We start from the raw sequence: 17,068 nt of genomic DNA on the forward strand, positions 1-17,068 counted from the left end.
TAAAGCAAAAAAGCAATTATTTTGAACAAAATATAATCATTTATTGTCCACTTGGTGTTAATGTAAACATAATTTTTTGTGATAAGTAGAACTAACAAGAAATATCTTTAAAAATGATAGTCGGCAAATTGTAATAAGGAAAGAAGTTTATGAATTTTTCATCTAACATTCATCTTTCATCTAACATTTTAAAATTACAAAAATAACACCGCACTTTAACAATTTTAAATGTTCTCTTTCAATTTTCGCAAAGGTTTCGTAGGGTTGCAATTTTGTTTCGTTTATCCTTAGACGAATAATACAGCATAGTTTTGATGAAGATTCATGAAGCGGTTCATGAGAAGGGTCATTAAACTGTTTATATTTCAGCTAAATGGTCCCTATCCCATTTGTAACAAATAGCAGGAGACCCTTTCATATTGTTACACATCGGTTTGATAAAAATCCATTACATTTTAGTGGTTAATGCGAAGAAAGGCATATCTACTTTTAGCTATATTGGTCCCTAATAGGCCAATTCCCATATAAATAAATCTGAAGAGGGCCTTATAATGATGCTCCAAACCAAGTATGACAAAGATCCACCATGCTGTTCATGAGACGCTGTATAAATAAAATCTGGAAAGTAGATCCTTCGGAAGCACCGAAAACAAGGCAAACAGTGAAAACAATGAAGTCAAAGGCATTTCTAGTTTTAGCGCTAGAAGCCCTTAAAAGGGGTCAAATGTCCCAGCTGAACAAAGTTGGCTGCGGGCCTAATAAAGATGCTACAAATCAAGTTTGATTAGAATACATGAGAAAAAATCAATTAAAGGATTTTTTCTATTTATTATTTTTATTTATTTCTAAAATAGGCCAACTGATCCCGCTTTAACAAATGCATATTCGCTATTCATGAATCTTTGGACAATGACGTCACACCTATAAAAAAGTGAAGGTCAAGCAAAACATACAATTGTAATTATTTCTATATTTCTGTTTCATAAACAAAGTTTGACCGTAGTCATATCACATAGATAAACTGTATGCAGTGTACCTTCGTTTCAGTGTAATGAGATTCAGTCATTATATAGCATATATATAATGAAACAGATTTCAACTGAGTTCAATATTTGCATACCATATTAAAGAAAAATATTCATATATAATAGATCAGTTAAATAATTTATAACAAATATATCAAAGCAAACAAGTACTCATTTTAATATGCAATCTGAATAAGTCACAAAAGCAAGAAACTTTTCATATACAGACGACAACTGTAACAAGGAAAATCTTTTAAAAAGCACTTCTCTACATAAAAGACCCTTATCACACCCTTATTCATGTGATACGCAGACCGTATTCAGCTCTTTCTTTAATTTGATATATGTTGGTATTTGAACAGGTTTTTATCATATTTATTAAACTTACTTACCATTTTGAGATATATCAATATTCTTGCTAAATATACTGAGCCAAAGTTGGCTTTAAAACTGTGAACAGCGTCGTTTAGGATAAACGCTTTGTCGATGTTACGCGCATATAGCCAATCTGCGCATTTTGTAAATCGCGCAGCGCAAATAACCAATTTGTTATCTGCGCAACGATTTGTAAATCGGGCAACCTTGTATATTTCTTATATGCGCAGGGTAACTGTCTTGCGCGTTTGGTAAATGAGTCTGCGCTTTTAACATATGGATGATATCTCCCGATAAAATTGAATATCATTAGAGGGTTAGACTTGTAGGCCTACATAAAACTGTTTAATTTTAAAACTGACGGTGATCAGGCACGCGTAAAGGTGTTAATTGACTGTGATTAATTTGTAAAGAACATTTTTTTAAAGTAAATGAGCGTATTTATGCGGTAATTTCAATGAGATGCTCACGTCCCTGGTAGTTTATGGACTAAAAATTTCTGTTGACGACGGTATTAAGATTCATTTGTCATAGGTGTTAAAAAACTTTAAAATGATACAAAATATCCAAAGTATATTTAATAACACAAGTTATTTATTTATTTTTTTATTATTTTTTTAACTTTTAAACGCCGTATCCTGTGCGGGATGTCGATCCAGCGCTAATATCAAATCCTGAAATGACACCGATATTTCAAATATATATTGATCATTTCTTACAGATCGTATTGATATTTTTTAATGTTTTGTAGTACAAAAGAGTAATTTTCGCCAGAACGTGAACGAACTTTTGTTGCTGCGCAAGATGTGTCCTGCGCTAATAGAAAATCTGGAAATTACTCTGATAATATGAATAACTGCCATAAACCATGCTAACTTTTACATTGTTTAAAAATTACAGACTGATATTGCAAATCTTGGTTTTAAAAATGTGTCATAAATTTATTTCAACATCAGTAAATTCATGGGAGTCGGTCACCAGGTTTCAATATATGCAGTATGATACAATATGCAATAAAACTCAAACATGCGTGAAGGTGTGATTTCCTTCGGATAGCCAGATCGTCCTCTCTATTCTTTTTATAACTTAAGTATTTTTACTTCATTCGATCACACGCAGTCATTTTATACCGGATATAGAACATAAAGGAGACTTACATAAAAGACTGAATTGCCACACACTTACCACAATTCACCATATCGCTTTTTTCATCATATTAAAAAAGCGCAATTCTTTTTTACCAACGTGAGCATATCTCTTGACATGGCCAAGGTATAAAATAAAACAAAAATAAGCAGAATTAAAAGACAGATCTTTTATACTTATATCATGTTTTAATGTTTTATAGTGAGACAGATAGAATAACTAATAAGTTTCGTCAAAATGTGAACGAAATCTTACATTTTGTAGGTGCGCAAGATGTGTGTCCTGCGTTAATAGAACTTTGAAAATTACTCCAATAACTTGAATATCTTTTATAAACCATTTTAACTTTTACTTCGTTTTTCGATTACAGTCTAAAAATATAGCTTTTGAAAATCTGAATATAATGTTTCATCCGTATCCTGCGCGGGATGTTGTTCCTGCGCTAATAGCACATTCTGAACTGACGCCGATATTTCAAACATATTTCAATTCTAAAAGATACTATTTATGTAACTTCATAAAAAATGTTTTCGGAGTAGAAAAAAATATAGAAAGAAGCGTGATTTCCGTCATAACGAGAACGAAATATTACATTTTTTATCTGCGCAAGATGTGTTTGCCCTGCGCTAATAAAAAATCTGGAAATAATCCTGATAACTTGGATAACTTTCATAAACCATGCTAACTTTATCATTGTTTTGTGATAACAGGCTGTAATTGTAGCTTTTGCCAAATGAATATTTTGTTACATCTGTATCTTGCGCGGGATGTCGGCCCTTCGCTAATAAAAAATCTGGAAAAGATCCTGATTACTTGAATATCTTTCATAAACCATGCTAAATTTAACTTTGTTTTATGGTTACAGACTAAAGTTGTAGCTTTTGCAAAGACAAATGTAATTTTAATTCTGTAACCCGCGCGGGATGTCAGGTCTGCGCTAATAGCAAATCCTGAATTTAAATATATTTAATTTATAAAACATATCGTTTATGTACCTTTTAAAAATGTAGTAGAAATAGATAGAAACAAGAGTGGTTTCCGTCATAACGAGAACGAAAAATTATATGTTTTTTTCTGTGCAAAACGTATGTCCTGCGCTAATAGAAAGTTTTAACATTACTCCGATAATTTCATACGCTATGTCAACTTTAATTTTGTTATTACAATTACAGACTAAAATTGTAGCTAGAATATAAAGTTACTTCTACATAATTCGCGGGATGACGGTCCTGCACTAATCGCAATTCCTGAAATGTCAACAATATACCAAATATATGTCATTTCTTACAATTCTAATTGATATTATTTTTTTTTCATGCTTTTATAATGCAAAATAAATAGAAAAACGAGTAAATTCCATCAAAACGTGCACCAAAGTTTACATTTTGTAGCTGCGCAAAATGTATGTCCTTCTCTAATAAAAAATCTGAAAATTACTCTGTTTACTAGAATATCTTTCATAAACCATGTAAATTTTATCATTGTTTTACGGGCTGAAAGTCTAGCTTTTGCCAAAATGAATATCTTGTTACATCTGTAACCGGCGCGGGATATCGGTCCTGCGCTAATAGCAAATCCTGAAATGATGCCGAAACTTCAAATGTATAATTTTATTTCTAAAGCATTCTATTTATGTACTTTTTTCTAAAAAAAATAAAGAAGAAACAAGCTATTTTTGTGGTAGAAAATAAATAGAAAAAGGAGTGAGTTCTGTCATGAATAGTACGAAATATTACTTTTTTCTCTGCGCAAGATATGTGTCCTGCGCTAATGGAAAATCCGGATATTACTCCGATAGCTTAAACTTTGCTTTACGAGTCCAAACTAAAATTATACTTTCTGCAAAGCAGAATATAACGTTACATCTGTAACCTGCGCGGGATGTCAGTCCTTCGCTTACAGCTAGTTTGACCCTTATCATGCTGGACACGATTGATTCCGCCTTTGCTACTCGTTGAGTTGGTCGGCCTACACGTGGTTAAACAGTTAAAATTATGGAAAGAAAAAATATGGCATTTCCTTTGCGTATATAGTTGATTAATCGTGAACTTGTGATTCAATCAGTGTTATATTTCACATTAAGGGATAAATTAATTTTCAATGCTTTTCTTTTCTTTTTTTAAATTGGTGACGTAATACTACAATAAATAATGGTTGGCTATAAACTCTTGATAAACAGAAGATAACAGAACATATCTTTTATTAGCTTTGTACATAATACATCAAAAATTTAGAATTGACATTTGCATTAACATATAGTACTACATCAGGTCCGACTATATGATAAAATTATAATAAATTTACAGATTATGAAAAGGATGATCATATAAAGTGCAAACTATATGGACAGGCGATCTATGAAAATGTATATATTATCTTGCTTTGATGATAAATCGTCTGTAGCGAATTCCTGTGAATGTTCAGTATTAGGAAATAGTGTTTATTTCCTTAACCTTTTAAAGTATTAAGCAATACATTTGATAGTTGTGAAAGATAGTAAATAGAATAAAGTTTAGAAAAAATCACTTTTACATTTTTCAATTGTAGCCCCGTACGTCCAAATGACCAGATAGCAAAGAAATATTCCTGTTTTGTTGAATTTATTCAGTAACCTGTACAACTGATAATGCATCTCATTATAGTCCAGATGAAAGTTGCTACTGGTATGCTTAAGTCTGATGTAATTAAGTTTAATATTTTCAAGCAGTGATAGTAAACAAGTAAACATGGAAATCAACTGTACTATATCAGGGTGTGTTATTTGTGCAAATTTTTGTCACTTTATATGTTTCATTCTAATATGCCTGCCTCTGTTAAACACTCTCACGATAGAATGACGCCAAAGATTTTGTTGCGACAAAGAAAAAGCGCTTGTATATTTATCAACTGTTTTAGATTAAGGGCATACTAGTATTGGAATCGAAATAATTTATAGCAAAACCATGTTTTAACACTCTTTATACACTCGGGCGTTCATACGTCGTACAAAAACAATCACTCGGGATGCGCCCTGATGATATTATTACGCCCGACATATAACAGCCCGTCGTGCATAAACATACATAGACATACATCTGCGCAGATAAAAAATGTAAAATTTCTTTCTCGTTATAACAGAAATCACTCTTTTTCTATTCATTTTTACAGTACTCATTTGAAAGTTACATAAATAGTGTGTTTTATGAATGAAATATATTTGAAATACAGTGTAGGCCTAATTTCAAACTTTGCTATTAGCACAGGGCCGACCTCCCACGCAAGTTACAGGTGTAACATTATAGATCCATTTAGATTTGTATAAAACAACTATAGTTTTAGTCTGTAATCGTAAATCAAAGTAAAAGTTAATATGATTTATAAAAGATATTCAAGTTATCAGAGTAATTTCCAGATTTATTATTAGCGCAAACACACATCTTGCGCAGATAAAAAATGTAATATTTCTTTCTCGTTATGACAGAAATCACTCTTTTTCTATTCATTTTTTACAGTATTCATTTGAAAGTTACATAAATAGTATGTTTTATGAATGAAATATATTTGAAATACAGTGTAATTTCAAACTTTGCTATTAGCGCAGGACCGACCTCCCACGCAAGTTACAGGTGTAACATTATAGATCCATTTAGATTTGTAAAAAAAAAACTACAGTTTTAGTCTGTACTCGTAAATCAAAGTAAAAGTTAATATGATTTATAAAAGATATTCAAGTTATCATAGTAATTTCCAGATTTATTATTAGCGCAGACACACATCTTGCGCAGATAAAAAATGTAATATTTCGTTCTCGTTATGACAGAAATCACTCTTTTTCTATTCATTTTTTACAGTATTCATTTGAAAGTTACATAAATAGTATGTTTTATGAATGAAATATATTTGAAATACAGTGTAATTTCAAACTTTGCTATTAGCGCAGGACCGACCTCCCACGCAAATTACAGGTGTAACATTATAGATCCATTTAGATTTGTAAAAAAAACTATAGTTTTAGTCTGTAATCGTAAATCAAAGTAAGAGTTAATATGATTTATAAAAGATATTCAAGTTATCATAGTAATTTCCAGATTTATTATTAGCGCAGGCACACATCTTGCGCAGATAAAAAATGTAATATTTCGTTTTCGTTATGACAGAAATCACTCTTTTTCTATTCATTTTTACAGTATTTATTTAAAGTTACATAAGTAGTATGTTTTATGAATGAAATATATTCAGGGCACCGAACACATATCTTGTGCAGCTACAAATATAAAATTTCGTTTACGTTTTGATGAAAATTAGGTCTACTCTTTATTCAATCGATTTTGTACTATAAAATAATAATAATAATATAGATAAGATCTGTAAGAATTTTCTTTTAATTCTGTGACTTTTTTATTTCATCTTTTATCTTAGACATGTTGAGAGGTATGCTCCCGTTGGTAAAAAGAATATTTTGTGAAATTTCAAGATATTTCAATATAATAAAAACGATATTTTGCTAAGTGTGTGCTCGGGTGAAGTAGAAAATTATAAAAAATAGCCTAAAACATACCAGAGGACGACCTGTGCAAGCTGGAGGAAATCACACCTTCACGCATGTTTGGGTTTTATTGCAGCTTGTATAAGATCGGAAGTATTGAAACCTGGTGACCGACTGCCGTGAATTTACTGATGTAGAAACAAATTTATGCCACATAATTTAAGTACCAAGATATTCAGCATTTGACATCTATATTTATTAATAAATTGACCAACTGCATGATTTATCAAACACGAAATGCAAATTTCTGATATATAAAGTTACATTCGTTATTTGCGCTGCGCATTTGGTAAATCGCGCAGGTTAAATTTATCCTGCGCAACGATTGGTAAATCGTTGCGCATATAACCAACGTACAAATATTTGTTATATGCGCTGCGCGTTTGGTAAATAGCGCAGATTGGTTATCTGCGCTCAACATCTACATTTCACTCAGCGTAGCACAATCAACAGAGTGAAAGAAATTGACACTCGATCTCATCCAATCAGGCAGAGTGTTGCATAAATCTTCCATTTTGATAAATTATCTATAATGCGTTATCAAGCAGTTTGATTTGCAAACTGAAGTCACGTGGCATAGGTAACGAAAACGAATTTAGACGGCGTCGCCGAAAAAGTAATTATTTGGAACAAAATATGGTCATTTATTTGTGTTAATGTAAACATCAAAATCTATTACCAATAAATTGAAAATTGCCATATGTTTGAGAATCCCCCTTTTCATAAGTTATAATATGTCTAATTAAATTCATTTCTGTCATCTTTCAAAATTAATTTTCATCAAACAAATTAATGTTATAATAATAATAATGATAATAATAAATTCTTTATTTAAAGAGGGTAAGACTCATTAAGTTTCATACATAACATACAAATCTTATTTTCAATGAGGCCCTCTAACAAACACAAAACCATTTACTCATACAAATGAAAATGTCACAGTCATTCCATAGAGAGACTTGTAAAGAATGTTTAGGTTCATTCTCTGACTTGGGTTAGAGGTTAACTGCTGAATTCATCATTTTTCTCCCTGTGACATGTATACATGTAATTCTACCCTTTATCTTCATAATTCTTCATTATACCAAATTGTTTTGTTTTGATATTCAAATACATTTCCTTCCGCTACATAAGTCTGCTTTTATTTCATAAAGGTATCACTTATAAATACATATGGCAGAAGTATATATTTTTTAATTTTCATAATGCTTTAAAATTATTACTGTTCTACGTGTTTTTATTTTTCATAATATTACTTTAAAATTATTACTGTTTTATTAAGTGTACTACTGACTGGATCAAGAGAATTAACAATAATAATGATAACAATAATAAGAAAATGTAGTTACTGTTATTAGCCTATAGAATAAGACATTAACCTGTTTTGTTCATACATGTCAAGTTTCCTGGATTGTCCGGGAGTTTCCTGGATTCAGACCCAATTTTCCAGACGAACGGAAAACTTAAATATCTCCCGGAAAATCATTTTTCTATAAAAGCATATATCTTAAATGTAATTTCGGACAGATGCCTGCCTTAGCCACACAGTTTTACATTCCAGTGGCTAAAATTTACATCCAAAATTCCAAGCATCAAACTAAATCACTAATTACACACTGGGGCTGACATAATTTACCACTCTACAGTATCGATAACAGTTTAACAAGGTCACGCTCTGATGACATTCTGCAAACAGGTGTATGTATGGCAAGCTAATTGTCCAATAATTACGTGAACCCCAGTTCACGGTCGAAAAACTAGGATTAACGATCGATAAACTAGGTTTTTTGAACGTAAAACTAGGTTTTTCAAATACTAACCTATATTTTTGAATGAAATCAGATATAGGGCGTAAACCATAGTTTACGCTCGTGAACCCAGGTTTATGTTCGATAAACTAGGTTTCTCGATTGAACTATGAATTTCGGTCGTTATCCTATGTTTACGACCGTAAACTTGGGTTTACAAACGTGAACCTACATTTACGAGCGTAAACTATGGTGTACGACGTTATCCTATGTTTTCGCTCGTAAAAATAGGTTAGTATTTGAAAAACCTGGTTTATCGAACGTAAACCTAAGTTCACGCTCGTAAACCCAAGTTCACATTCGTAAACATAGGTTCACGCTCAAAAATATGGGTTCAGGTCCGTAAACTATGGTTCACGGTCATAAACATAGGTTCACGTCCGTAAACATAGGTTCATGTCCATAAACCCATGTTCACGCCCGAAATTCATTGTTGATTCTATAATCCTAATATATCGACCGTAAACCATGGTTTACGTTCGATAAACTAGGTTTCTCGATTGAACTATGAGTTTCGGTCGTTATCCTATGTTTACAATCGTTATCCTATGTTTACGCTCGTAAACCCCGGTTCACGCCCGTAAGCCATAGTTTACAAACGTGAACCTATGTTTACGACCGTGAACTGGGGTTTACAATCGTGAACCTACATTTACGAGCGTGAACTATGGTTCACGGCGTTATCCTATGTTTTCGCTCGAAAATATAGGTTAGTATTCGAAAAACCTAGTTTTACATTCGAAAAACCTAGTTTATCGATCGTTAATCCTAGTTTTTTGACCGTGAACTAGGGTTCACGTAATTATTGGACAATTGGCTTGCCATATAGTTACAAATCGATTAACACAGTTTTACGAACGTGAACCTACGTTTACGAGCGTGAACTATGGTTTACGATGTTATCCTATGTTTTCGCTCGAAAAAATAGGTTAGTATTTGAAACACAGTTTTACGAAGGGTTTACGAACGTGAACCTATGTTTACGACCGTGTACTGGGGTTTACAATCGTGAACCTACATTTACGCGTGAACTATGGTTCACGGCGTTATCCTAGTTTATCGATCGTTAATCCTAGTTTTTCGACCTTGAACTAGGGTTCACGTAATTATTGGACAATTGGCTTGCCATATGTATGGCTATTGATAGATTGTGTTAATTGGCGAGTGTCAGTGATGATGTTGTCGATGATAGACAGGAGCTTGTTTGTGGATGATTTAGGTGAGAAAAGATATTTAGGGATACATTTGAATAAATATAAGAGCCGACCTTTATTGGAGTGCCCTTACAGAAGAAAAAGGCCTGCTGCGTACTCTTGCTGTGTACATACAGCGTATATGATGCGTACATGATGTGTACTGAAATCAAGGGCTTTAAAAAGTACGCAGGATATACACCGCACATACACCGATAGTACGTTTGTAGTACACTTTTGACATGCAAATGAGCTCTGCCGCGTACTACTTGCTGCGTACATGCTGTGGTGTACTACCCCTGCGGCGTACATGCTGTTTACTCCTGCGGCGTACATTCTGTGTACTCCTGGCCCATTCCTGCGGCGTACATGCTGTGTACTCCTGCTGCATACATGCTGTGTACTCTTGTGGCGAAACTGCTGTGATAATGTAAATTCCTTACCCCACCAACTTTCTTATGCAAATGCTGATCATTTGGACAGAAAAAAAAAACAGAAAAAAGATAAGTGACATGCATCAATAAGTATTTACCCTTACCAAAATAATGTAGATTGATGTTATCAAATAAATTAGTATGCTTTTCTTCATCCACTTTTCAATGAAATAAATCAATTTTTGTAGCATGTAATTTGGTAAACATCTGAAGAAAATGGCGTAACTGCATCAAGGGGAAACAACTTTAATGCAACTAAATATAAGTGTTATAAATTTCAAAGTATCTGCGGTGTACATGCAGTGTACTATTTTCTTGTACAAGTCCCTCCTGCGTACATGCAGTGTACTCCTTAAATTTTCAGAGTCTGTCCTGCGTACTTGAAGTGTACTAGTGACCTCCTGCGTACATGCTGTGTACTTGTCGAAATAGTACGCGGCATGTACGCGGCATGCGGTGTATGTAAAATGTACTCCTCTGGCGTACTACTGTGTTCGCGGCATTTACACAGCAAATACGCAGCATGTACGCCACAGAGGCTTGCTTCTGTAAGGGAAATGGCAATCATTACCACTGATGGCAGAAGTGTCAACAACTTGAAATAGGTTCAATCATTTTTTAACAGCTATGATTTTATTTTTATTGAGTAAAAAAAACACTTTAATACTATATAAATTTAAAATGGTGAAATAGATTTATTTTTACTGCTCGTGGGCTAAAATTCTAGGAATGTCAAGAAGTGCAGATTATTCACTGGATACTGTACTACATGAAATAAAGAGATGTGCTAGTAAATTTCATCAATTCCTCTGCTTATTGAATGATAATAATTAAATCAATTTAAATCAATATTTAAAAAAAAAAAGTTTTAAAATGCAACTTCACGGTGAGGATGCGTACACCAGATATTGCCGCCAAGTGATAAGGTATTTTCCGAAAACGTGATTATTTTTCGTTAACAAGGTAAGTAAAATCCCCATTTACTATTGTATTATACTACTACAGAAGAAAAAAACATTACTTTTCATAACTAGATACTATATATATGCTCTCACAAGCGTAAAATGGGCCAATCTTAAGTAGAAATGCTAAAATTTTTGATAAAATGACAAGTTTATCATTTGATAAATGCATGCCGTAAAAACATTTGTCCTGATACCATAACCTATTTGCATTGTGGAGAAAATCTGAATCGTACGATTTATTTAGTCACATACAAAGAAAAAATGTGCAAAATTTCAGCTTTGTAAATGTTCAAATTACGGAGAAATCGGTGATAAATGAGCATCGATGGTGTACTGTGTATTGAGTTTTCAAAGTAATATTTGTACTGTGTATTGCAGTTTGATGTACTGAGTATTGTTATTGGAAAATGTGCATATTTTCAGCATTTATGGTCATTAGATAGACGAGGCACGTAATTTCATCGGCCTAAATGACGAAATATCTTTTTCTGTTTGCAGATGAAATTAGACTTCACAGCGAAAATAACAAGCACCAGTTTGAACACTGATATTACAACTTACAATTACAGCGGCATGCCAATAGTCACTCCGAGAAACTGTCTAAAGACTAGCCACTGCCAAGTAAAGACCCAGCCACAAGTTCAGCCGTGAATTTAAGTTTTATAATAATGGAACACAGGATATGATGACGACAAGTGTGGAAAAGGTCTCACCTTATAAGAAGAGCAAACATGGAAATATGTTATCCTTTCACTTTCATACTACAAAGAGACATAAACCTTGGTCAGTAGACAACCTTTATCGATTATGGTGTCAATAGTTCAAAGGTCAATATGGGAGGGGCTTTGAACTTTTAAAGTTGTTTCTCCCCAGTAACCATAGACTCATTCAACGTAAAACCTTCGAACTAGTTTCACTTGAAATTTTCTTAAATAATATACGGTAGTCAAAGCTATTTTTTTATTGGTTTAAATGCATTGTTCTGAAAGGTAATTAGCTCACCACTTGCTTCATACGAAACAAAATTTGTGTCATATGCACTGAGCAATTTGTGTTAAAAGTAGGAGGAAACAGTGCCATGTGTTATTCTTGAAAGTATTTTGCACACTTCATTTGCAAGATATATGTCATTTCTATGCAAACAGTTCGTTATCACTTTTATGTGATCAACTTCCCTGTTGACCAAAATTGTATATTTATTGTCAAGGTCAACTTTGAACTATAAAAAACGATCGGGAACTCACTTGAAGAACATTTCGATTTTTTTCATGTATTCAAACTGTTGAATGTCAAATGTTTATGATCTTTGGTTTAAACATATTTATTCCCAACAATATACATAACTATATTTATATACTAACATTACAAGTACAGTTGGTGGAAAGGATTAGAACAAAAGACAAATCTTATAGAGTTCTTCTACTATCTTATTATCTTTGCTATTTTATGAATTTGTGTTTACGTTTCAAGTTTGTTTAATAAATATTTCAATGTATATGACTTTTTGTTCTTTATCAAAGTAAAACATGACTTTTACAATATTACTTGGTGGTAAAATAAATCTGTCACAACAGAAACTATTTCAGTATCAATGCCCAATCTTATGTGGAAGTAATGTACACTCATCACATTTATGCAGTAACTAGCTGCTTCTTTTAATGTCAATAAGTATTCGTCTGTCTTGCTTTTCTCTTTCCTCTTAATTTAGCGTCAGAATTGTGGTCTCTGTTATGCAAGAAGTTGTATAATTTTAAAATCAGTGGAAGAGTTATTAGCCTGCTCTTCAAAACAACTTACAGTCTTCACTATACCTCATATTAACCAAGTTGTCGATGAAAACATTTTGCGACGTCAAGAAATGAGATAATTCGTGTAAAATCAACTTGATCAATGCTCAGTGGAAGAATAGAAAATATATATACATTTACAACTGCTAAACGTAACAAAAAATATTGCCCGCTGTTGCACTATGGTGATTGAGAGTTACGTTTAGAGCTTATTACATGAATTACAACAGAGTAAACGCTACAAATATCAATGTAAAACATCACGTATCTTCAGGGCTAAAGAAATTACTGTTTTGTACTTTGGAAAAGAAATGATAATGTACATTTTGTAAGATAAATTCTATAAAACTCAGCGATAATGTAAACAATACACAGTACAGTAAAATGTGATACAAGTCAATACTCAGTACATGTATTTGCAATACACAGTACACCATCGACGCTCATTTATCATCGATTTCTCCGTCATTTGAACATTTATAAAGCTGAAATTTTGCACATATTTTCTTTGTATGTAACTAAATAAATCATATGATTCAGAATTTTTATCACAAGACAGTAAGTGACGATACCAGGAGAAATGTGTCCCCGACCTGCATTTATCAGATGATAAAGATGCCATTTTATCACAAATTTTAGCGTTTCCTCATAAGATTGACTCATTTTACCCTTGTGAGAGCATATACACAGTATCTAGTTATTAAAAACAATGATCTTTTCTTCTATAGAAGTATAATACAATAGTAAATAGGTGTTTTACTTACCTTGTTGACGAAAAATAAACACATTTTCGGAAAATACCTTATCACTAAATGGCAATATCTGGTGTACGCATCCTCACAGTGAACTTACAACCCCTGAAACCATTGCCCAAATCAGTTAATCAAGTCAGAAAGGAAATGGTTTAGATCTAATCTGTTTTACTGTTTTATATTCGACCAAAAATTTCCTTAAAAACGCTGACCGATAAAATCTCCTGGATTTTCATCAAAACTCCTGGATTTTCAGGCATGAATTCCCAGGAGTATCTTTATTAGCCCACCATCATCAGATATTTGTTATGTAGCATCATCTAGGGGTTCTCTACCAAGTTTGTTCAAATTATCCCCCTAGGGTCAAATATGGCCCCGCCCCGGGGGTCACATGGTTCATATAGACTTATATAGGGATAGGCTTATAAAATCTTCTTGTCAGTAACCTACAACATTCAAATTTGGACCATATGTATAGTTTTGAGTGGCAAGATGAACATTGACATGAGTTGACCTTGATTTTGACCTAGTGACCTACTTTCACATTCCTGTAGCTAAAGCCTTCAAATTTGGGCCACGTGCATGGTTTTGTGCACCGGAAATAAACTTTGACCTTGACATTGACCTAGTGACCTACTTTCACATTTTTGAAGGTACAGGCTTTAAATTTGGACCACATGCATAGTTTTGTGTTCCGAAATGAAATTTGACCTCGATTTTGACCTAGTGACCTACTTTCACATTTCTAAAGCTGCAGCCTTCAAATCTGGACCACATGCATAGTTTTGTGTACCGAAAAAACTTTGACCTTGACATTGACCTAGTGACCTACTTTCACATTTCTCAAGCTACAGCCTTCAAATTTGGACCACATGCATAGTTTTGTGTACCGAAAAAAACTTTGACCTTGACATTGACCTAGTGACCTACTTTCACATTTTTAAAGGTACAGGCTTCAAATTTGGACCACTTGCATAGTTTTGTGTTCTGAAATGAAATTTGACCTTGATTTTGACCTAGTGACCTACTTTCACATTCCTCAAGCTGCAGCCTTCAAATTTTGACCACATGCATAGTTTTGTGTACCGAGAAAACTTTGATCTTGAGATTGACCTAGTGACCTACTTTCACATTTCTCAAGCTACAGCCTTCAAATTTGGACCACCTACATAGTTTTGTGTACCGAAAAAAACTTTGACATTGACCTAGTGACCTACATTCAGATTTTTAAAGGTACAGGCTTCAAATTTGGACCAAATGCATAGTTTTATGTTCCGAAATGAAATCTGACCTTGATTTTGACCTAGCGACCTACTTTCACATTTCTCAATCTGCAGCCTTCAAATTTGGACCACATGCATAGTTTTGTGTACCGAAATGAACTTTGATCTTGAGATTGACCTAGTGACCTACTTTCACATTTCTCAAGCTACAGGCTTCAAATTTGGACCACATGCATATTTTTGTGTTCTGAATTGAAATTTGACATTGATTTTTATCTTGTACCTACTTTCACATTTCTCAAGCTGCAGCCTCCAAATTTGAAGCACATGCATAGTTTTGTATACCAAAATGAACTTTGACCTTGAAATTGATCTTGTGACCTACTTTCACATTTCTCAAGCTACAGCTTTCAAATTTGGACCACATGCATGGACCACATGCACAGTGATGTGTACTGAAATGAAATTTGACCTTGATTTTGACCTTGAGCTAGTCTTGAAATTTGGAACAATCAAAAATGGTTCAATGGTGGGTGCCAAGATGACTCTGTGATCTCTTGTTTTTTAGAGAACTGTTCACCTTAAGAAACCTTCGAGAATCTGAGAAAATTTTAGGGGCAAATAAGTTCAGCCCATGTCATTGAGCCCATCCCATCCCATCCCATCCCATCCTATCCCACGAGCCCATCCCAGGTTTTCCAGGATCCCCATGTATTTGCTTCAAATTCTGCTTATGGGGACATAGTAATTGACACAAAAATTGAGAACGGGGTTGTACCCAGGGAATGGAGTTGCTCGTATACATTATAATGTCAAACTTTTATTATAATGCAAATATAGTCGTGAGGAAACATGCATAATCACTGCTCGGAATTTGTCTGAAATATCGCTCTTTCTGAGCCAGGTAACCTCAAGGGCATGCATCATTAACAGATAATTATAATTACATGCATCTTGCTCTGTGGCAGAGAAAAATCAGCATGATTAGATATTGATCTGTAGATTGCTTATGGTAAGGGGAACATATTTCTTTTATATGAGTTTGCAATAGAAAATTATTTGTTTTATATAGATATGTAAAAGTAGATATATATTTCTCTTTTTATAAACAGTTTTATTTTCCACTTTAGTATGATAATAAAAATATTATTAACAATGAGTAAGATATTGCAACAAAGTTTTATCTACAATAGAAATGATTTATAAAGATATTTTTACCATAAAATTGGTTTACATAAGTTGAAATCACCAACATGGGAGTGTATATACTGAAAAAAGGAGATTGCTTCTTTTCACGAATTTGTCGGTTGGTTTATGATTTGATTTGATTTAAGCAAACTGAGGAAGTCCTCAATGCAAATCCACTGTATGCCCTAAACTTCCACTGTCTTTAAATCTTCCCGAGATATCAACTTAAAGGCCATTGCCAAACCCACTGAAAAATATTTTACTTTTTGTTAAAGGTCCACTACTAACACCCGAACGAGTATTATATGAAAACCAGAGTTTGCAGCTGAGACTTCCTATTTACTGAAAATATGACCCACTGCATCGGATCTGACCAAGTAGTCATGAATATGTTCAAGAATAACCAACACATAAACAAAAAAGATTGCTAATTTCAAACCGAAAGTTACATGTTTTCCGACTGCTTACGAACACGTCGCGCATCTTCGGATTTTTTCGGAAGAATCCTCCGAAATGAAACTATAATTTATAAATAGATGCAACATATATTACATTCCCAAACGATTACTTGATTTTTTACAAACTTAGCATAGGAAATTCAACATTCTTGTAACTCACAAAAACTTCATGAAAATCATTCTTATGAT

The 17,068-nt window shown here is 33.3% G+C and overlaps 1 protein-coding gene across 1 annotated transcript in view; it reads left to right on the top strand.

Moving 5' to 3' along the window:
- Window positions 1-12,966, top strand: part of LOC123524452 (hydroxymethylglutaryl-CoA synthase 1-like) — a 369,785-nt gene extending 356,819 nt beyond the window's left edge. The window contains exon 8 of the mRNA XM_053538857.1: window positions 11,970-12,966. Coding sequence (XP_053394832.1) covers window positions 11,970-12,019 — 50 coding nt within the window. The 3' untranslated portion in view covers window positions 12,020-12,966. The remainder of the gene's footprint in view (window positions 1-11,969) is intronic.
- Window positions 12,967-17,068: the final 4,102 nt, after the last annotated feature.

Source organism: Mercenaria mercenaria, chromosome 3, assembly GCF_021730395.1.
Source record: "Mercenaria mercenaria strain notata chromosome 3, MADL_Memer_1, whole genome shotgun sequence".
NCBI classification, from domain to species: Eukaryota; Metazoa; Mollusca; class Bivalvia; order Venerida; family Veneridae; genus Mercenaria; species Mercenaria mercenaria.